Raw genomic sequence first — 23,839 nt, forward strand, 5'->3', positions numbered from 1 at the left:
ATTTTCTACCTCACTTCTTCTGACTCCCACTCTTATACAATTACTACCTCTACCTTTATTACTGCTAAAGGGGGTAAAGTAAAACCATTAGGTTTATCATTTAGTTTGACAGTTTTGTTGTTCTGCCTCTGAATGAATTGCTTCTGTGCCTTTAAGACTTCTATTTAAACAGCTCTCAGCTATGACAGATTCACAGAACAATCTGCTCTGAAATGTGCCACACAATTTGTTAAGATCAGTAATGTAAAAAAGTAAAAGTAAAAAGCAAATTTCAGCTGCTTGTTTCCAATCTTGGGAACCTTCAGAAGAATACGCAGAGCTGTAGGTGCTACACATAGCAAGGAACGGCACAGCATTTTGCAACTTTTCAAAATTGTACTTGTCAATTCTGTTTTTTAAGAATAACAGTATCTTTCCTACAAATGTGACTGGGTGGGCCAAGTTTCCAGACATCAAAGTTGATGTGGAATTGTGGACGGTTGTCTTTTAATGGGTTTCTGACATCAGAAATGATAGCTTTAGCGTAAGTTCTGCCGGGAAGACTCAATTGTTACGTCACTTATTACCTTCTCATCTATCCAATCGTCTTCTAATACTTGTATAAAAGATCGGTATTTACACATGTCTGAGTTCGCAGATGCTGACGCCTACATTCTCCTCTATCCTCCCCACCACCACCACCAGGATGGTCCCTTCCCATACCTCCCAGGGGGTCGGCTGCACCCCTGCCTTCGTCTTCAGGCAGGAAATGCAGATTCCGTATCCTCGGATTACGAGCTACGGATGGGGCCTACGCCAAAGAACGTTATATCATAATGCTTGCTGGGCTGTTAATAAATACATACTTGTTACGTTAGTTTGCCTCCCGAGTCTTTCTGGTAGAAATAAATGAATAAATAGAGTTGATTGTTTTTGGAGTATATTGGCCATTACGATGAAGTTTTGAGTTAATAAAATCACAGTATGAATGCTCTCTTTAGTCTTTACCATAAGTGAGATTTGATGGATTCGAACCACATTCACAGTGAGTCTTCCTTTTCAAGTGCTTAAATACTTGCACTTGCACTGATGTCCATGTGGACATGAAAAATGAGCGGATATTTTGCACTGACATCGGCGGACTATGCAGATGATAAAAATGACTTCATGCAGACTGTCCGTGAGCCGAAGCGGAATGCGGAAGGTATACTTTGGGCATAACTCAAATTAAATAAAGAAAACATCTAAATGGTAGTTGGACAAGCCCACGGTTTCTAATTTAATATTTTAACACAGCCTGCTGAGGAGGCGTGCCTTGTAAGAAAAATGGAAACAGATTGCAACTTGGCAGGCGCAAACAACAACAACAACCGCAGCAGCATCTGTAGCCTGGGGCCTCATCTGTCCAACTCAATGCTGTTGCTTTTTATTCATCCTTCCGCTGTCTCCCATTTCTTCTCTTCTGCCACCTCACCTTTCAGCCCTTCATGTCACTGAACTCTTCCTGACTGACGTCTCTCCTCAGGACGGCTGACACCAAACAGGAGCTAGATTCTCATCCCGAGGCAGTCAAGGGGAGCTCGGCTCATCCTGCTGAGGCATATCTCCAATTACATTACAGATGGAGTTTAGAGAAAGAATACCGAGCGAACAGGCGTTTACACAAACTTTTCACTACAGAATGCAGCCATTAGCAACCAATGGAAGCAAAGGGAAGAAAAAGATGAAACTTGAAAATGGTAAAGTTTGATGTTTATTTACTCTTTTTTTTTTCCACAAATAAAAAGAAAGTACTCATGCTGAATCATCACAGGAAAGAAAATAAAGGCTCAGTCCAAGTCCATTTACCAGTACCAACCTCGCTCTCCTTCAGAACATTAGATGAATAATAGCACTCTATGAAGTTTGGAATGCTGTAAAAAAGTCTAAGCTTTAGTCATGTCCTCCTCCACATTAATGTTTTGTATAAGTGTGAGATTTGTGTGGGCATATCAGTGTGTGTACATTTGTGTATGAGCAAATGTGTTTGTAAGGTCTACATGACCTAGTCCTCAGCTGTTTTAATGACCTGGAACAATGTGACGTTGTAGAGGACTTGATGTCCGTTGTTCCAAGTGTAGAGCACTCTTTCTCGGGGGTTGTAGTCCATCATGGAGATGTGGGAGTATTGGTTATGGAAGGGGATGTCTGTGTACTCATAGGTTGAGGTGTTGGTGTAATATGCGAAGTAGATCTTGGCACCAGCCAGATGGGAGTTGGTGACGTAGAGCGTGCCACAGATCATGAACGACTCGCCGGCACTCCGTTTGGGGAAGCCTGTGTCCCACGTCTGAAGCACTTCCAGGCTTTGAGGCTCCAGACGGCTAATGACGATGTTTCCAGCGTTGGGAATGGTGGTGTAGACGGCCCACAGCCCGTTCTCGTCAGCCATGAGGTCGATGTCGGATGATCCGCCCCAGGAGTAGGGGAAGGTGTTGTTATAGCCTGCGCCGCTAAGGCTGCGCTGCACCAGGACGCTTCGAGATCGGAAGTGGTACTTGATGAGGATGTTACTCTGGTATTTGTTGTAGTAGAGGGAGCCGTTGTAGACCACGTGGCCCGTACCGGCCCAAGGGTGGGGCAGGAGATGCTGCACGAAATTCTGGCCCTTCATGAAGTCATTCATTGTGCGGTACTCCAGCACACGACGTCCCTTAAAGTAACCGTCCATCGACCACACCTGAGACAGAATAAAATATACAAATGTAAAATGCATGAAGGTTAAAATTTATATACTTGTTATTATACGCAGTGTTAAAAAAAAATGCAGATATTTTTGTATTTTTGTAACTAAAGTACATTTTCCTGACTCCAAAACTACTGTAAAATAAATGTTTTGATACATGGTATACTATAAGACTTGAAACCTTTACAACCTGCTTGAATTAAACATGAAAGTGCCAGTAAATAACAATAACACAAAACTGTACTCATTTTTTTTAATGCTGTTAAACACTACCTTAGCACTGCTTAGCACATTAACTTTGGCAGCCCTAAAATACTAAAACAGAAATTAAAAACCCAAATAAAATAAAATGGAGAAGTCTGCAACAAACATGTATTCATTACTTCCATGAGCCAATATGTATTGTGAAAAGCGCTATACAAATAAATGTAAATTGAAAAGTTGAAAACTAATTTAAAAATGTTATATAATATAATAATGCAACTACATAAAACTACGAAAAACCTTTTACACAAACTCTTAATTTTAAGGAATTTCCAGGTCAAACCATATTCCATGACGAAGTGAACTTCTTTGTACAAAAGCACTGATGTTCTTGTTTCCATTAAAGCACAAGATGCTCTTTGGATTATTTGCAAATTATGCTGGAGGATAATCAGGTTTTACACAAACCTGTGGCATTCATTAAAGCTAAATGGGGATGTATGAGATATTTAGACATGTTAATAATCACAAATAATCCAAAAAAGAAAAGAATGCAAAATAGAAGCATTTTCACGGTCCCAGACTTATGGTGTGTATAAGAATGAACCAGGTTAGAAATGAAAGCTGGGGTTTGTGTGCAGAGAATGGGGTAGAGAAAGCATATACCTGGATGAAAGTACAGTACATCAAAAGAGACGCCATCTCCTGACTTACTTTTGAGAGAGTGAAAGCAGAGCCTTTCTTCCTGTGTAACCAGCAGTGTCTGTCACTGTGCACAGTCAGTGTGCGTGTGTGTTGTCAAATCTATTGATCTGCTCTCTGTGTGGGAGTGGAGATGCTGTATGTGCTCTGCACTTGGCTGCAGCAGTTGTTCCCTGCCCTTTTCCACTCCACATTCACAGGAAATCAATCCTGTTAGCAGTTCCCCATCTCTCTTCTCCTTACTCGCCATCACTGTACAGTATGAGGCTGAAGTATCTATCAGGCACACAATAGCCATGCTGTGCCCCCATCTTCACCAAGCCATGCTCTGTGCACTCTTTATTAACACATCGTAATGAAACTTCAGACAGTCAGCTTATTTAGGAGGGTTATTATGTTCTTTCTCCTGCATAATGAAGCCCCTCTGAGGATTTAACGCTCCCCTGCTATCTTTTGCCTCCTCTCCTCCTTCCTCCCTCCCTCCTGCATTCTCCCTCCCTGCCTCTTCCCCCATTTCTAATTCCACAGAGAGATGCTGTGCATTTTTATTTTTAGGCTACTGTGGGGCTGTGTGGTGACTGGAGAGGAGGAGAGCAGGTGACTTATGGACAGGCAGGATAATTGAAACATTAAGTATAGCATTTCCTTTGTGGGCTCAACGAGTCCCTGTGGATCAGCGAGTGGAGCTGTGGTCATACTGTGGTTGGGCCGTCTCCGCCCCCGTGTTCTCTTCTATATAAAATGCCATATGTTGTGCTTTGGATGCTGGCATCTGCATCTTTAAGCTTAACCAGCAACGCCGTGTGTGACTTGGTGAATCTAAGGATTGGTGAATGCTCAGAGGATGCCTGCTTGATTGATACTGTATGACCATTAGTTCCATTGCTGTGATGTATTTGTCACTTTACATGATTGTTGATTGATATTGGCGAGTGATGCGATCACTAAAGTCACAGACAAAGGACTGTATCATTGGAGATGAACTTTCAGCCTGCAGTATAAATTTAGATGCCCCCATGGAAGAGAATAATTGATGATCATTGCCTGTTGTCCTCTCTACATGTCAGTCGTTTTATAGTGGAAATTTAAAAAGACTGAAGACTTCACGGACAGAGAAAACAATAGCTAGAATGATAGAACGATAGATAGAAATAAATTAGGTAAGAACACTTAATTTCCCAGAATTTACTATTGAATGTTTTGAATTCTTGTCATCCATATTCAAATTCAAATAAAAAAAAGAGCCAATTTGTTTAATTCTTCAATCCTATTCTCCACCAACATTGTCAGGGTCGTCACCAAAACTAGCATAGCCAGTGGACAATATAGGTTTATATGATTTGGCCCCCTCACATCTGGACCAATGAGTAGATCACACTTTAGAGCTCTTCGGCCCTGCTCTTGGGGACCCACTGTCCTGGGCCCAGTTGTTCAAAAAAGTTTAATCTGGATCAGAATTATCTGGATTTGGAAATACCATGTTTTGCTATCCAGGATCAGGTAATCCTTCTTACTTTTGTGCCAGTTTTTAATATTTCAATGCTTTTGCGTTCCCTCTAAAAAGTTTTGCGTAGCGTTCACCCGAGAAAATAACTTTTGACTGGTTCATATCTTATGATTATGCCAATGTAGTTTACAAACAGTGATTAAAAAAACATTTTAAATTAAATATAATATTTTTGTATGATATTTACAGCTGTTTGGGGATTATTTTATGGCACCAAACTGTAGGCTACTGAAAGGCTTGGTAGCCTAATGTCTACTTCTGATTTATTACTTTAACAGGTAACACTTTACAATAAGGATCATTAGTTAACATCAGTTAATGTATTAACTAACATGAACTAACAATGAGCAAGACATTTGTTACAGTATTTATTAATCTTTGTTAATGTTAGTTAATAAAAATCCAGCTGTTCATTGTGTGTTCACGTTAGTTCACAGTCCATTAATGTTAACAAATACAACCTTTGATTTTAATAGCGTTGTAAATGTTTAAATTAATATTAACTAAGATTAATAAATGTTGAAGTATTGTTCATTCTTAGTTCATGTGTAACTAAGGTAGTTAACTAATGTTAACTAATGAACCTTATTGTAAAGTGTTACCCTTTAACAGTTAAACTAATCAAGAGCAAAATAAAAACATATATTTGTGTTGTGAGTTGTCAAGTTTTAAAGTTTTATAAAAATTTTGTGGGATCAGTATAATCCAGATTTTTTGGATCAAAGGTATCCCAATCTTACTAGAACGTTTTGGATTTTGTGATCTAATCTGATTTCAGAATACTTTTTTCTTTTGAACAACCCATTTTCAAGATTTGATCCAATCCGATATCCGAAATCTGAAAAATTACGTTTGAAAAATTTGGCCCTGGAGATTTTAGCTCCAACCCTAATCAAACACACCTGAACAAGCTAATCAAGCTCTTTAGGATCGCTTGAAAATCACATTAGTGTGAAATTCAGGTTGGATATTAACTTTGCTGGACAGTTTCCAGGAGGAGGGTTGAAGACCTCTGCCTTAAAGGCTTGTTCTCCAACCCTGTTCCTGCAGGCACACCAACAGTTTACATTTATTGATTTCTCCTTTATCTGACCCATCCATTTTTGTTATTGAAGCATCAACTAACAAGCTGATCAGTTGAATCATGTGTGGTTGATTAGGGAGAATTTGAAAATCTGTAGTGTTGGTGTGCCTCCAGGAACAGGGTTGGGAAACACTGCCTTAATGGACCTTGTTGGGCACGCTCATTACTGGGCCCAGGACAACTCTGGCTGCTAGTAATTCCTGGCAGTGATTGGCATTTGCCTAAACAAGTTGTTAATATCCAACCCCCTGTTGGAGTAATTAATATGGGGACTGTGGCTCTGACAGGAGATGTGAGGATTGAGGGAAGAATGGAGTGAGAGTATGAGAATAATAGAGAAGGAAAGAGAGAGGGAGGGAGAAAATGGTGGAAGAACCATCCATCAGTGACTCAGTTCTCACTGCTGAGGAGCAGCTTCACTGTACCAAAACACTGACTCAGTCACAGTGTGTGTGTGTGTGTGTGTGTGTGTGTGTGTGTGTGTGTGTGTGTGTGTGTGTGTGTGTGTGTGAGTGATTGTGTGTCTATGGGGAGAGGCGGCTCATAGCAGTGGCAGTGATGGAGTGATAGAGTGTTGCGGTATGGTCGCTCTTACCCTATTATCGGAGCTGGGGATCATTGTGTCAGTCATCCAGGAGCCGAACCTTGACCCTGAGGCGCGAACTGTGATGGGGTTACTAACGCCAGTTAGCTTCCCGCAACCTGGCGATAGAACACAGGGGACACCATAAATGACGGCTTCAACGAAACTCGGATGCACCAGTCAGCATTAAATTGCCAAAAGCAACTTTTATGGAGCAGAACGAATATCCGTTAGATCATCGTTTCAGATTTTCTTGTGAAGTCATCAGTTTCACCCTGAATAGAACATGAGCTTGTCTCATCATGCATCTGAAAGCTAATTACTCTTTCAGCCAAATGAACTTTGGACGTTTCGTTGCAAGGCTTGCTAGCTGGCTGTTTTTAACGTTCTAACGTTAAATTGCTTCTCTAATTGGACAGCAAGCACATTTTGACTTAATTGGGTCTCCCCGACCATCAGACATGTCTAGTTTACTTTTGCTTTTTCAATTTAAAAGCAAATTACTGCAGCTGCTCTAAAATAACCCTGCAAATAACGAGTCCTGCACTGAGAATCCAATAAGTCAAAATTCATTCTATTTTCTTCTTGTCGCAGGTCACATACTGCCAGTCCACAGTCAATAGCTGCCTATTCCTGATTATTAAAATCAGCTCAAACCCACTTCTACTAGACGTCTTACCAAGTTTCTGCATGCAGGAGTGCAGGCGAGTCTCCAGCAGAAGCACTCGCTGCCTGAGCTCCTCGTAGTCGTAGGCTCCCATCTCCTCTTGAATGGCCATGAGTACCAGGGACAGATTCCTCACCTCCTCCCTCAGCCGCAGGATCATTCTTGCATCCGCCTTGTATTGCTCTAGCACTGGCAGTAGGGGAAGCAGCTGAGTAACCTTGTCCTTTAACTCCTGAGGGAGAAGGAAGGAGTGCAATGGTGGTTAGGAGTGAAAACGAAAGATGAGAAACGGTTAATCTCACTCTCACAGAGGTCTGGGAATTTGCAGTCGGCTCTCATTAACTATTCAGCATGTTCATCTCCAACCTTTCATCTCGCATGACCGGTCTCCAGCCCCTGGATCCGAATGCATCCTCACATGAGAACCGAGTATTGATTGTGTGCATCTGCAATCTCTGACAATCTACCACTTGTCTGACGCAGCGACACAGGCCCACTCATCAGAGAACCGTCAGCTCTCTACCTCGGTGGGACCAAGCGGCTATGAAAGTACTAAAACTTGTGGGCTGATCTCAGCTCAGTGAGGGCCGTCAGTTACGGCACCCAGGCAAACTGGCCGGTCTGGCATAGGCTTATAGGCTGAGGTGTATCAATAAAGGGGGTCTGAACAGCAGGTGTATCAATAAAGCATGCTAACCACAGGAGGGGCTGTTTCCTTCTTGTTAAAGTTTATCGTAAATCTGGTGATGGAGCTGCTCTCAGCCCTGCAGCGCCACATCATAAATCTAATTTTCCTGTTCCGAGACACAAAAATTTAGTCTCGTTAATCTCCCACCCTGCCATAGGCGACTTTGAGCTCTCAACATTCATCAGCAGCCTCGCCGAAATAAAGCCGGGCTTTGAGACACCCACTCTTTGAAATAGTGCTTTTAACACTGGCACATATCGCAAATTTTTCACAGCTCCAGCAGAGAAGAAGGGAGGAAAAAAGGATTATGGCGCTTTGAACATGTATTGATAGATGAGGAATGATTTCTTGAAAATTTTGGAATAATTTTCTAAGCAGCGTTTGGTGAGATGACTCAGACCGCAGCAGAGCGGGGTGCATGGGTAAGTGGTGGTAGTGCATTCTGAATGATAGTGATACCCCTGGGAAAAGTGTCTGTGGCTTCCATCCCACTCTTTTTAGCAGACGGCTTCATGTTACTCACAGGCATGAAAACTCCTCACCTTCCGGCGAAATTCGCCGTTTTAAAACCAAAATGGGTCACCTACGTGATTTGTGCAAATCCAATGAGAAAATATTTGGGGGTGGGGAATCTTAGCCTTTAGGAGAGCAGCTGCTAGCTAAAAAGAACAGAAAAACATAACCTTTTGTATGCACATACACACACTTATTACTGAAGCTCCATGTTCATTTGAGGTGAATTTGAATTCTCTCAGAGGACCTTTGGTATGTCTCAGTTAAACACAACAATCAAGTTGTACTGAAGATTAGTGCCAGTGTCTATGACACGTAGGGGCAGAGGCGCCAGAATGAGATTTAGAGAAGAGTGGCTGAAGGTAGGTGGGTTGTGATGTCAATATAAAAATAATGAGGCTGTCAATACTAATTAGTGTGCACTAATGTTGCTCAATCTCCAGTCATGTTACCAAATGAATATTAATGCTAAACTTAGCCTTGGTTGATCACAGTACACACAGGACATCCCCCTAATAATCCTATGGTTCCAATTTGTAAATTTTTGTGGGAACCAATTAGGAACATTCTGGGAATGTTCTTTGTAGGTTCTTTTTGTGTAACCAAAAATAAACCTTCCCAGAATGTTGCAGGTTTTTTCTTTTCTTTGTAATAACCTAAAGATAATGTATACAGAACATTCTCTAATGGTTATTTATTTGTAGGTTTCAAATAACCATAGAACGTTGCATGCTTATTTTTATTTTTTTTTGCAATAACCTAAAGAGAGTTTATACAGAACGTAATCTAATGGTTTTATCTTTATAAAACATTCTGCAAACCTAAAAAGAATGTTATTTCCAAAAATAAATCTTTCCTGGCTAACCCAAAACAAACCTTAAAAACGCATTTTTGCGGGGGGAATGTTCTGAGAACATTATGGGAACAAATGTATTGTTCCCAGAACATTTTGGGAACCAAAAATTGTTAGCTGGGATTTGCTTGGTGTTTTAGATATTTCACATAGTTTTGACATGTCAGATTTAAAAAAAAAAAAAAAAAAAATTAATTAATTAATATACTCAGTGTGTGTATCAAGTATCAAATTTGAATAGAATTATTTCAAATGTCATCTACACAATTAATGTCTCGACCTTTTCTGATTGACTGATTGACCTTTTCTAGTAAAAAATAAATATACCATATATTATTTTATGCTAAGAATACTACAAATACATTTACATATTTATGTAATTACCATAATATAAATACCCTGCAATTGTACTTTTAGTATAATAAATATATATAATTTGTCTGCTATATTGGAACGACTACTTTTGTACTTAATGCACTTTAGTTGTTCAGAAAAAGTGCTGAGGTTCAACTAAACAGATTGTGCTAAAATGGAACTATTGCAAGAATACTTTATGTACACTTTAAATATCTTGCATTTAAAGACTGATATTAACTGATATTATACAGTAATCATACTATAGTGATATAAAACACATTTTAGGCTTAATATTAAGAAATGTGCATTGTGCAATAAAGAAGTACTCCAAATAAAGTTTAATTATTTATATATATATATATATATATGTATATATAGAGTATATGGAGTACTGATATATATATACTGTATATACTGTATATAAGTCTCAAGCAATATGTCAGTAAATATGTTAATAGATTTGTACTATACTTAGTATGAAATAAATGTATTCTACATAAATCTAAGCTTACTCTCCAGAAATCACTGTAGTTTTTTCTTTTTTTGACTCAATCTGCATCATATTTTAATATCACTGACGTGGATCTGAGCTAAACATGGAGGGGGTGTGAGTGTAGGCGTTGTGAGAAGAAACACACCTGAAAACTCTTGGGGTTGAGGCTGCGTGGATTTTCAGAGGCAGTCTTCAGTTTTCCGTCCACTGTTTTCATGAGGTTCTCTGTGTCTCTCACGTACTGCAGATCTCTGTACGTCCTCAGATCTAGCACCTCCATGGATTGAGTGATATTCTGAACCTGTTAAATACAACAAAACACAAAGTCAAAACAGTGTGACGCATCAGGGAATGTTTTTTGAGGGCACAACAGCGTGACGCCTTAAATTTGTTGTAGTTCAAATCAGCCTTCCTACATATTCAGACCTCCTGCCGAGCATCTTGCCCACATCAACAGACTGGGCGATGGGAGCGTGACTGTTGATCAGCAGCACACACACCCAACTAGCTCCTATAAACTCCTACATACTCCCAGAGGCCACACACACACACACACACACACACACAGAAAGATTCACACAACCTCCTCCTGGCTGCACTTAAGAGAATCAGACAGGATATGGATTGTATGCTGGTATTCTCCTCATGTCTTCACTGATGTGCATGAGGGGCCTTGTCTAATGAGCTGATCTGCATAGCTGTCAGACCCAATGGTCACACTTAGAGCTGAGGATTGTGGATGTTTGGACTTGAGCAAGGGTTAGGTGGGATCACATATTCACTGTGCATTCACTTATTGTTTGTCATGCATGTCGCCGAATACTTAGGAGGGCTGAGCATACTCACGCTCTCTCTCACACACACAAGAGGCTGGGTGGTGGTAGTTTAATTCTGAACGCATCTCTTTCAGAGAGGGACTGACCCAGGTGTCCTCATTAGTCTGCGTTTTATTAAGCAGGAGCATTAGTGCCTCACAGCTGCTGGCATAGCCACACACACATTTTATTGTCTGAGTGGTTGAGTTATGTTGAAGTACGGCTATAGATAAGGTGTTTAGACCCTGACAGTGGGGCAAGGCAGGATTTAAGGTAGAGTTTGTGGCAAGATTTAAAGGGATAGTTCACCCAAAAATGAAAAATCTCTCATGTCGTTCCAACGTTTTATGACTTCCTTTCTTCTGCAGAATGCAAAAGAAGATATTTTGAAGATATTTCTGTCCATACAGTTTTATGAAGGTCAATGAAGAGATCATGATTACTTTGATGAACAGATCGATCCTTAAAACAAAACAAAATCAAAACATTCATCAACTTGCATGTACACAGACTACATCAAATATCATGATGATTAAGAACCAATGAGTCTTGATGTTAGATGACATTGAGGTTTATATTTGATGTAGTTTTTGTACGTTTGTGTTAATCATTTGTGTTAATCAATGTTGTGATTTGATAGTGAATAAAGGCTTATATGTTGATCTGTTCATCATGCAAAGAGATTGTATCACATTAGAAGACAATATAGGGTACAACGAGGCTAAAGGTGCACCAGGGTAAAAGGCGCCTTTGACTTTTTTTCTTTTAAACCACTGGATGGCACAAAAAATCAGCTCAGCACTTTTCTTAACAACCGATTTTGATGATACACGTGGAAATTTGGCTGATCCTACACGGGATCACGAACAGCAACGCAAAGTTGATATGAGCTAATTTGATCTACTATTTAATGTTTTTTTTTTTTTTAAATAATGTAGATTTATGTAGCAAATGAGAATCAATACAATTTTTGACTATATTTTGAGACAAAGTTCTTGTTAATGGTTTTCAGTTTTGTTCAAGGTAATTAAAGCAACAGTTTTTCAATAACGGAAGAATATGTTAAAGTATGGTATTTGGGGTAAAAGGCGCATCTGCTGTTGGGGCGAAAGGCACAATAATTATTAAAATGATAATAAATAACTGGCTGACTTTTCCATTTGTTGACATGACATACACTGAACAAAATTATAAACGCAACACTTGTTTTTACCCCCATTTTTCATGAGCTGAACTCAAAGATCTAAGACTTTTTCTATATACACAAAAGGCCTATTTCACTAAAATATTGTTCACAAATCTGTCTAAATCTGTGTTAGTGAGCACTTCTCCTTTGCCGAGATAATCCATCCACCTCACAGGTGTGGCATATCAAGATGCTGATTAGACAGCATGATTATTGGCCACAATAAAAGGCCACTCTAAAACGTGCAGTTTTACTGTATTGGGGGGGACCTGGGGGGGTTGATTGAAAAAAAAAAATGTTGTTGATTGTGGCCTGTGGAATGTTGGTCCACTCCTCTTATGGCTGTGCGAAGATGCTGGATATTGGCAGGACCTGGAACACACTGTCGTATACGCCGAGCCCTGTTGTACACTACACTAGTCGTATGAATTCATTTCAAGCTACCTTTATTTCCTTTTTGAAACTTAAAAATGTTGGACCCCAATGACTCTCCTAATATAGAAACATCCCCTGAAACATTTGTCAAAAAAAAAAAATCAAACAAAGAAAGAAAGAGTTTGGAATGACATGACGGTGAATAAATAATGACAGAATTTTCATTTTTAGGTGAACCATTCCTTTAAGGTAGAGTTATATTGAGGTAGATTGGCATGGGTGTGAGTCATGTGCATCATTGACTCACATTGTCTGGAGTCGCAAATTTGCCTTCTCAGGAATCCCTCTCCAAACGGTTTCATTTTCATCCTCTATTAATCTCTATCTGCCTCTCTCTCCATCTCTGCCTCCATCAGCTGTGCTCATTAACTAGTCAAACAGCTGCTTCCTATTGTAGTGTGATTCCAAAGCTCTCTCCGATTCAGTGAGTGTAATGTTGATGGGGACGTGTGATTCTTCTTCTGTTCACAGATGAGGCTGGAAACCACTAAGGGGTTGGTGAGGAAGGAGGAAATGAGGGCCGGTCAACTGTCTGAGAGTCCAACACTCTATTTATGCCGACACTTTGCATTTAACTGCCAATCAATTGAACCGCGCATATCAACAGACTCAATATCCAATCGTTTCTCTGTAGCAAAACATCTCTCTCTCTCTCTCACTTCCGGTGCGAGTGTTGGGCTTGAGTGTGAACGGAGTGGTGCTGACTGCTGTGAGTAATTTTTTTTTTCTATCAATTTCTCTAAGCTGCTTTTTTTCTTGTTTGTTTTGGTCTTGTTTGTTTTCTTATTGTTGTACACATCTAGGGCCATGTGCTATCCATTTTAGGAAGCATGTCGGCCCAGCGGGTGCAGGGTTTGTGCTCACTCACGAGACGCCACACAGTAAAGGTGGCGTCCGCGGTGAGCATAGAGGACTGTTGCTTGGCTGTTGGGGAGGTGGTTGGTCACTCAGGTGTTTTATCCGCTTCTAGGATGAATAATGCGTTAGTGTTTTTTGGATAGCGTAGAAAAAGCAAATGAGTTGGTAGAGCAGGGAATTGTAATTAGTGGAGAATTTGTTTCAGTTCTTCCTCTTTCCTTGCCTGCCAAAAGAGTAACTATCTAACGTGCCACCTTTTGTGAGTGACGAGATTCTAACGCAAGCATTGTTATGGTAAGTTTAAAAAGATTAAAAAGATACCGATTAGTAGTGAATCACCTTTATTGAAGCATATAGTTTATTTTAGGCGATTCGTCTACATGATCATTCCAGATGACGCTGATCTAGATCTAACGCTCAATTTTCGGATTGAGGATTTTAGTTTACTATTTTTGTCACTACTGGAAAGACTAAGTGTTTCGGATGTGGAAAAATGGGACACTTAATTTGAAATTGCCCGAACAGAAATATTGCAGGGGAGAAAGGAAACGAGAATAGAAATGTTGAGCAGGGTGATGAAGGTAACGGTGAAGTGGAAACTGGTGTGACTGTGCCAGGTGGAGGCTCGGTTGTGACAGAGAGGTTAGAAAACCCTCCAGGGGAGTTTGAGGCTGAGTTAACCCCATCTCGGCTACGGTTTCTAATGAGTCAACGGTTTTGGTTTCTTTCTCCGATAACAAAAAAGAAAGTAGCCTATAACCAATGAACAGAATCAAACATCTGTAAGCGAAACTTGTGAGGTACAGTTAACATCGGAGCAAGAGTGTCACGGTTGGTAGATCCACTGTCTCATTCTAGTCTTGTGTGTTTGTGTGTGTGTTAATTGTCTCGTTACGCTGATTGTTTTATGTGGCCGTTACCGCTGATTATCAGTGATCAGATCTGTATGTCATCTCACCAGCCTATTTAATGCCCTTTCTTTCGTCTCATATTTGTCAGATCGTTGTTGAAGCTTCCCGTGTTCGTGCCTGTTCCCGTCTTCCTCGTGTTTCCTGTTCACTGGATACGGATCGCTTCGCTTAACTCCTGTCTTCACCATTGGTTCACCTTCATCACCTCACTCACTTCAGGATCGCCCGTCTCAGTCCCTGCGTCACGCTCTCCTGCTGTCTGTGTTCCGGATCTGACCCGTGGCTTAGATGATCTTCTACTGCTCTGTATTCTTCGTGATTCTTCTACATATTCTGAGGTGTTTTGAGTGAACAACTGTTCAATAAACTTTATTGCACTTGCTATTGCTTCCGTCATATTTATCATTACAAAGAGCAGCTCCTTTTTAAGATACCTCAAAAAAGAAAAATGATAAACAAGTTTCTAGATGCAATAATAAGTAAAATCGATGACTTAAAAGATATGCAAGACACAGAGAGTGATAGTGATTCCTCAGAATAGAGTGAGTTTTTCGCAAAGTGAATCCGTAGATCGTAGTTATGAACTTGAGAACATAAAATAGTTTCTCAGATCAACGAAAAACAAGAGAGGAGTGAGGGTACAAGATTACTTCCCTGATCTGAAACAGTTTGCTGATAAAGCAAAAAGTTTGATGGATGGAGATTGCTTTACCAACAACGTTTATAGACTAAAAAAAACAATTGTGAGGAACACCAACAATGCCCTAAATAATGATGCTGTTTGATATAAAGAATAAAGATAGCTCTTCTTTTTGGCCTTGTAGTTCGCATTTTTTTTCTTTCTTTTTTTGAAGTGCATCTCACTTCTTTGAATGTTAATGGTGCAAGGAATTTTTAGAAAAGAGCAAATATTTTTGAAGAAATTCAACAGAAAAATATAGATATAGCTTTTTTACAAGAGACACATTGTAGCTCAGATAATGTTATTGATTGGATGAAAGAATTCAATGGAATACCTGTTTTAAGTCACAGCTCTACTTTACGGAGTTACTTTTTTTATTTTATTTTATTTAGTAGGAATTTTAAACCAATTTCATATGATGTAGATGAAATTGTTGAAGGTTAGAGCTACTTACGAAAGTTTTGTTTTTGTTTTGATTTGTATCTATGTCCCAACTGCACCTGTGGAAAGATTATTGTTCTTAGACACCCTTTGTTCAACCTTACAAAATTGCTGTACGGAAGAGTTACTGTTCGTAGGTGGTGATTTTAATTGCACTGAACTTGATAGAGACAGAAATCATGTTGAACCTCACATGGCCTCACGTAAACATCTAATTCACTTAATTGAAAAATATGATTTGTGTGATGTTTGGAGAGCTCTGAATGGAAATGAAAGACAGGATACATGGGCTCATACACGTGATAATTATTTAGCTTTAGCTAGACTAGACAGATTGTATGTTTTTAAGCATCACTTGAATATGTTTAACAAATGCTATATCACACCATTATCGTTTTCTGATCATCATCTGGTGAGTTGTACATTTATTTTAAATACAGTGAAATTAAAAAGTGCATACTGGTACTTTAATACAAACCTTCTAAATGATAAGTTTTTCATAGAATCTTTTGGAAAGAGTTTAAAAAGGCAAAGTCTTCTTTTAATTTATTAGTTGCGCTTTACTATGAACCGTTGGAGGTTTTGCCCTGGATAAATCCCTTTTTTGGTGGACCCCAAAAGTCTGAACCTCTCACAGTTGTCTCCTTTTTATCAGAACCTTTTTAAAGTTTGGGATCACATCCAAAAGATCTATTCGCTTGATCACTCGTTTTGTAAACAAGCTAATGGAAACCTTTTCAATTGAAGAAAAATTGATTTTGGAGGATTTTTTTTCAGAGATCAGTATCCCTGATAGTGAAGACCCATTTCCCTGTTTGTTAATTCAGCCGAATTTTGAAGAGTGTTCAGGTATTTTATTAAAACAAGAAAAATTCCTTTCAGTTGATTTTTTTTTCCTGTAAAGGAAAAGACCTGTATAAAATGTGTTCTTATCCTTAACAAAAAAATGCTTGACAAAAGAATTTATACCCCATGGCATTCAGTTTTTAAATTATGCAACGATGTAAAACCTGAATGGAGAGTGTTATTTAAACTACCATAATTAAAAAAGACAGGAGAATTCATGCAATGGAGAATTCTTCATGGAGCCATTGCGGTCAATTCTTTTATTTCTGTTTTGGATTCTAATAACAACTCTGGTTGTCCTTTTTGTCTTCAAAAAGAGACTGTCTTTCATGTTTTTATGTACTGTTTTAGGCTTAAACCTTTATTTGTGTTGGTTCAAGAAATGTGTGACAAGTTCAATGAGAATTTTTATCCTGAAACTTTTATTTTTGGTTTCAAGTATGTGCAGAAAAAACGTATCAAGTTTCAATTACTGAATTTTATTTTTGGACAAGCTAAATTGGCGATTTATATTAGTAGAAAAAGTAAACTAGAGCAAGGGTGTAATGATGATGTGATTGTGGTATTTAGGTCCTTACTCAAAGCAAGAATGCTGATTGATTTCAGTTTTTTATAATGCCATGAATGATCTTTTCACTTTTAAAATGAGATGGTGCAGTCATGATGTGTTGTGTACAATAACTGAAGATGATTTAACTTTTTGTTTTTGATTCTGAAGTAAAAAAAAAGAAAGAATGAAAGAAATGTATAATATTTGCTTTGTGAAAATGTGAACTGATGTGTTTTTTGGCTACTTGTGAATAAAGTTTTTTTTCAAAAATCAAAATCTCTCAGTCTCTCTGTGTGACATGTGACTGTTGAGTGTGAGCGGAGCGATTGCGAGTGAATCGGAGCTTGCAAGTGAATCTTTTTTTCTTGCTTTTCTTTCTTGTTTGGGTTATTGTTAAAAAGTGGTGGTTTATTTGTTTGTTCGGGCCCCACGTATGCAAGGTTTGAGTAAACTCCGCGGTGAGTGTGGAAGACTGATGCCTGGCTGCAGGAGAAGTTGTTGGGCATGAAAATATCATGTCGGCCTCTAGAATGAACCACCATCATCTTTCTTAGCTCTGTTGAAAAGGCAAACGAGTTGAGACTGGAATAGTTATTGTGAATCTTTTTACTCATGTTCTCCCACTTTCCATGCCATCCAAAAAAGTGCTGTTGTCTAATATTCCGCCTTTCATAAGTGATGAAACTTTAGTGAGAATTTTGTCCCGATATGGTAACCCTTACGAAAAAGAAGTATACTTCAAGTTCATTTTATGAAGTATACTTAAGTAATGTTCAAGTATATTTTTAAGTATACTTTATGTAGTAAGTATACTAATATCAATGTGCACTTGTAGTAAACTTGTAAGTGTACTATTTCAATACTGCTTGGGACTAAATTGGCCCACTTTTAGTATATAAAAGTATACGTTTAAGTGTACTATAAGTGTAAGAGTAGTAAACTACTTAGTTTACTATTTTAATACAAGTAGTACATTTTTTAGTTTATGAAAGTACACACTGAAGTGCACTCTCAATAAACTACTAGTTTAGCAGTTTATACTGCAAGTATACTTGTAAGTTTTCTTTAAGTGAACATAACATTATACTTATAGTTTACTATTTATATATTATTTTTGCACTTGGAGTATACTACTATGTTCAAATGTAGATATTTTTCATAGGCCTAATTGAAAAATACCTTTGACTGTACTTTAATTTTAAAAACATTTTATTAGCTTCATGCATCCTTTTTTAATCAACACTTGAATGTCGGTAAGTTTCATAAAGAAAGGCAACACTTTAAACAAAAAAGTAGAGCAAATCACATTTTTGTCAAAGACTACACCTTGATCAGATTCAGAACGATGATCAAAACACAGATGGAGTAGATCGAGTCCAACACCCCCAAAGCTTCACACTCGTTTTCTCTTCATAGGTTACGCTTCATTTCATTTGGTAATATTAGGCGGTTTTGATTTACACTCTATTTAATGTTTGATGATCACGTTATTTTACATTTGAGTTAGAAACATATCTGTTTTATATCAATATTCTAATCAATATTTTCAAACAATGCAAGTTTCATAAGACTGTATATGAAAAACTATGTAAAAAAAAGTATATTTAATAGGCTACTCGATCAAAAGAGTTAACACAACTACAAGCCAAGTATACTTTGAATACTTAATTATACTTTTAAGTATATCTCGATCAAAAGATTGAGTACAACTACAGGCCAAATATACTTGGACATTTCTCTCAGTATAAGTCAAGTACACTTAAGTGTAATTTTAAGTAGGCCTACATTTCTGAGAAGTACATAAAGTATATTTTTGAGAAGTATATAAAATGCAGACTGAAAGTATACTTTCTTATTTTTAGTTTAAAAGAAGTATAGCCTACTAATAGAACACTACTTGAATAAACTTCTTTTTCGTAAGGGAAATTGGTGTCACCTATTAAAATGATACCAATTGGAAGTGGATCTCCTCTTTTAAAACGTGGTTTCGTTTAGGCGATTCGTTTACATGATCCTAAAAGATGATGAGGATCTAGATCTTTCACTGCATCTCAAAGTTGACGAGTTCGACTATGTTATTTATGCTACTACGGACAAGATGAAATGTTTCAAATGTGGTGAAGTGGGCCACTTAATCCGTGCATGTCCTGGTAAGAATGAGGAAAACGGCTCAGCGGCTGATGACATTGTTAATAATGTTAGTGAGCCGGTCGAGGCTGGTCTGTCAAACGCAGCTCGGCCTGTGACAGAGACAGGTGCAGTGGAGGATAGAGCTGTGGAGAATCCGCCCGCGGCCGAGAGTGCGGCGATCCAGGACAATTATCCCAAAAATGTGGTTGAGGAAAATAGACCGGGTGATGCTGAAACATCGAATATTCATTCTCGCAGATCGAATATGCAAAAAAGTGATAGTGCACCTAATTTTTTGCTGCCCGATTTGTTTTGTGATGGCATTGAAATGGAGAGTTTCATCAAAAAGGAAAAAATCTGACGTGTTTCAAATGGTTAGAGCTAAGAAAGCTGACGTGGAAGATTTTTATGGTGAAAGTGACAGTGAGTCTTCTGATTCTAGCGTCAGTCTCTCTCAGAGTGACTTCTCTAGCCGCGGTTGTGAAGTGGATGAGATTAAACTTTTTTTAATGTAGTGGTTTTTAAAGGTAGTGAGAAAGTATAATAGCCTGGCTAGTAATGTGTGTGGAGTGCTATGTTTCTTAGTCTCTTTCATTTCTCCAAACATGAGTGAAGTGAATATTGCGACTTTGAATGTAAATGGAGCAAGGGAAATGAGAAAAAGGGCAGGAATTTTTGAGGTGGTTAAACAAAAAAGAATAGATGTTATGTTGCAAGAAACACATAGTGACTTAAGGAATGCTGCTGATTGGGCTGAGGATTGGGATGGGGTCTCTGTGTTGAGCCACAACACCTCACTCGGAGGGGTTGCTATTCTTTTTTCTAAGAGTTTCAGTCTGACTTCTTATCAGGTTGATGAAGTAGTTAATTAAAGGTAGGCTCTTAAAAGTAAGAGATACGTTTGGAAATGTTATTTTTGTGTACATTCCAACTGCACCAGTAGAAAGAATGTTGTTTTTAAATACTTTGTGTTCTGTTTTACAAAAATGCTGTGTAGAAGAATATTTATTCTTGGGTGGTGACTTTAACTGTACATTATCGAATTTGGATAGAAATCATATTGAACCTCACTTGCCCTCTCGTAATCGGTTAATCCAGCTTGTCAAAACGCATGAGCTATGTGATGTTTGGAGTTTTATGAGACACAAAAGCAATATACTTGGACTCATGTTCGTGACAGTGTGATTTCGCTGGCAAGATTGGATCTGTTTTTAAGCATCACTGTAACATTGTAAGAAAATGTTTAATTACCCCACTGAGTTTTTCTGATCACAGTGTGGTGCAGTGTTCTGTGTTAAACTCCATTAAGCCAAGGAGTGCATACTGGCAGCTAAACACTACTTTGTTACGTGACAGGTATTTTAAAAATATGTTTAAACTTTTTTGGGATGAGTTCAGGACCATAAAGGGATCTTTTAAGTGTCTATGACAGTGGTGGGATTTTGGGAAAATCCAAATAAAGCAATTCTGTTTGCAGAAACGCCACTAGAGAGACAACTTTGAGCATGAACACCTTGGAGACCGACATTTTAAAACTTCAAGAATTAGCTGAGTCGACAGGTGGCCAGGGTTATTTAGATTATGTTGGCTGAATCCAAAATCGGCCCCTAAACCCTCATTCATTAATCCCTACGTTAGTCCACTAATACAGTTCACTTGAAGAGTTGATCGTACATCGGCTTTACACAGTCACTTTGTCACTTATTGGGGTCCCCTGGAAACATTTCTGTTGCGGTCTGTGCTATTTGCAGCGCGTTTCTGTATTTGGTGGTGTTGTGAACTTTTGCAGCGCATTTCTGTATTTGCTCGTGTTGTGAGTATTTGGTGCACACATGTGTTGTGAAACTGATGAAGATGTTTTCTTAATTTGCGGGTGTTTTTCTATTTGCATGTGTTTTCTTCATTTGCAGCACGTTGAGCTCTCTCGAACACCGTACGGATGACCTACTACTTCTGGTGAGATTTTGACAGTGTTGTGCAAGTTATACTTCCAAACTGTAATACATTATACATTACTTGTTACTGTTATTTAAAAGTAATTCCTTACCTTACAATATTACTGTCTCAGAATTGTAATGCGTTACATTACTCCTGTATTACTTTTGAGTTACTTTCACCAAAATAACTACAGAAGTAGAACTTAACATTCTAAAATGACTAGGGCTGTAAAGATATGTGATATGAAACCGCGACACTCAGATCCACAAACCTGTGTCACAGTGCGCGGTGTGAGAAGGCAGAACTTCCCCTTCCAATTCCCAGAGTTATCCTTCCCGTCCAGATCCAAAGCTACCACATCTTTAAATTACTATTAGTATTATTTGAAATTAACATTATAAAATACGGACCTACACCACAAAACTAGTTGAGAATAAATTCTTTAAAATTGAGCAATTCCAGCGTGGACCTGACATTTGCTGTAAAAACGTGAAATATAAATTCTCAGAAAATGCATTTAATACCAATATATTGAAACGACTGTTTATATATCCATAGGCTACTCCCTTAATAAAGGAGATCAGATATTAGAAAAATATCAATCTACACACATGCATTTTATATTTAATATGAGGGAAATAGACATGTGTGCATGCGTGACACAAAAAAATCTTTTAACTTTTAGGTAGCAAAATATTTTTTAGTAATTCTGTGAATTACGCTAAGCAAACCAAAATTAATACTACCCACCGGATGAAGAAGGGTTGGCTCTCCACAGAACATAATTTTTTCATTTTATTTTATTTTATTTGGTCCCACTTTATATTAAGTGGCGTTAAGTACTATGTACTTACATCAAAAAATAAGTACAATGTACTTATTGTGTTCATGTTGTATTGTAAAACACTTTTGCTGCTATTGAGGTGTGATACAGGTAAGGTTAGGGACAGGTGAGGTGGATTGGGTAGGGTTAAGTTGTAAGGGATTGGTCAACTGTGTAATTACAAATGTAATTACATAAATTAATTACAGCTGTAATTACATGCAGGAATTTTTAAAATGTAAGTACAATGTAAAAACATGTAGTTACACAATAAGTACATTGTATCAAATTATTAATTTCAATGTAAGTACATGTAACTACATAGTACTTAAAGCCACTTAATATAAAGTGGGACCTTTTATTTTATTTTATTTTTCGTGTTCGCATTTATGAGGAAAAAACAATGGTTGTGTCAGTTCTCAGTTACGGACGTGAGCGCTCTGAAAGCGGCACTAAAAGACTGCTTTAAAACTTTCACAGAGACCTCAAACAGAAAGCACAAAGCCTTTCTTTAAAGTGAATTTCGTTTTGTATTAATTGTATCTTAATTTTAATCAATGTTTCATCAACCAATTGCTTGGATTTAATAAATAAGTAAATATAGTAGACGAGATAATCAGGGCACGGAGGCGCCCGTGCATGAATTGAAGCGCGTCTCATAAATGAACCGAAACTCAGAGTCTGCTTGCCTCACAGTCAGACATGTCTACTTTTAAACAGAACAATTCAAAACGAAAGAAAACATACTGCTCTCTGGTTAGAAAGAAAACACAGAACAAACAGAGTAATGCGCATACGTCCATCCCGCGAATGTACAGTCTTCTTCTACCATATTCTCATTATTAGCCGCTTTTCCACTGGCCAGCGCGATCACAGAGACCGAAATCATGCCTTGCGGCACTCCTGCTAAACCTGTCCTACACACGCTTTTACTGGACTATGTCACACAATACAAAGGTACACCAGCAAGAGGGAGATGAATGAAATAAATCGCCATACAAATATATCAGAAGCTGTCTTTTAGTCGTTATTTATAAATATAGTAGACGAGATAATCAGGGCACGGAGGCGCCCGCGCATGAATTGAAGCGCGTCTCATAAATGAACCGAAACTCAGAGTCTGCTTGCCTCACAGTCAGACATGTCTACTTTTAAACAGAACAATTCAAAACGAAAGAAAACATACTGCTCTCTGGTTAGAAAGAAAACACAGAACAAACAGAGTAATGCGCATACGTCCATCCCGCGAATGTACAGTCTTCTTCTACCATATTCTCATTATTAGCCGCTTTTCCACTGGCCAGCGCGATCACAGAGACCGAAATCATGCCTTGCGGCACTCCTGCTAAACCTGTCCTACACACGCTTTTACTGGACTATGTCACACAATACAAAGGTACACCAGCAAGAGGGAGATGAATGAAATAAATCGCCATACAAATATATCAGAAGCTGTCATTTAGTCGTTATTTACAAACTTGGACACCACACGCGGCTATTGACTGACCACGAACATGTAATAACTTAGGCATTTTTCATTCGTTAATGTCTCGCGGTCTGGCTGTTTTTTCCCCCGTTTTTTGTTTGTTTTTTTTATAATTAAATTTTGGGCTAAAAGTGTGTTGTAACGCAAGCGTTACTGAACATGTACCGAGTAAAATATTACTGAAAATTGATTAGTAATGCCTTACACTACTGCGTTACAACAAAAAGTAATAAGTTACTGTAATACATTACTTTTGTAACGCATTACTCCCAACACTGGATTCTGAAGTGTGCATACGATGGACACTTTAATATCCCATGAGGCCACGAGTTATGAATGGCAGTGAAGCAACGTAATTGACGCTGGTAGGTCACGTGATAATG

General features: G+C 38.4%; 1 protein-coding gene across 2 annotated transcripts in view; it reads right to left on the reverse strand.

Annotated features, from left to right (window-relative positions):
- Positions 1-1,714: 1,714 nt before the first annotated feature.
- Positions 1,715-23,839, reverse strand: part of olfm2a (olfactomedin 2a) — an 88,945-nt gene continuing 66,820 nt past the window's right edge. For both annotated transcript variants that reach the window (XM_084113912.1, XM_084113911.1), the window contains exons 3-6: positions 10,501-10,656; positions 7,464-7,683; positions 6,797-6,903; positions 1,715-2,698 (exon numbers count right to left, since the gene is read on the reverse strand). In XM_084113912.1, the coding sequence (XP_083970038.1) occupies positions 2,024-2,698; positions 6,797-6,903; positions 7,464-7,683; positions 10,501-10,656 (1,158 nt within the window). In that variant the 3' untranslated portion in view covers positions 1,715-2,023. The remainder of the gene's footprint in view (positions 2,699-6,796; positions 6,904-7,463; positions 7,684-10,500; positions 10,657-23,839) is intronic.

Source organism: Abramis brama (genome assembly GCF_963993115.1).
Source record: "Abramis brama genome assembly, chromosome: 1".
NCBI classification, from domain to species: Eukaryota; Metazoa; Chordata; class Actinopteri; order Cypriniformes; family Leuciscidae; genus Abramis; species Abramis brama.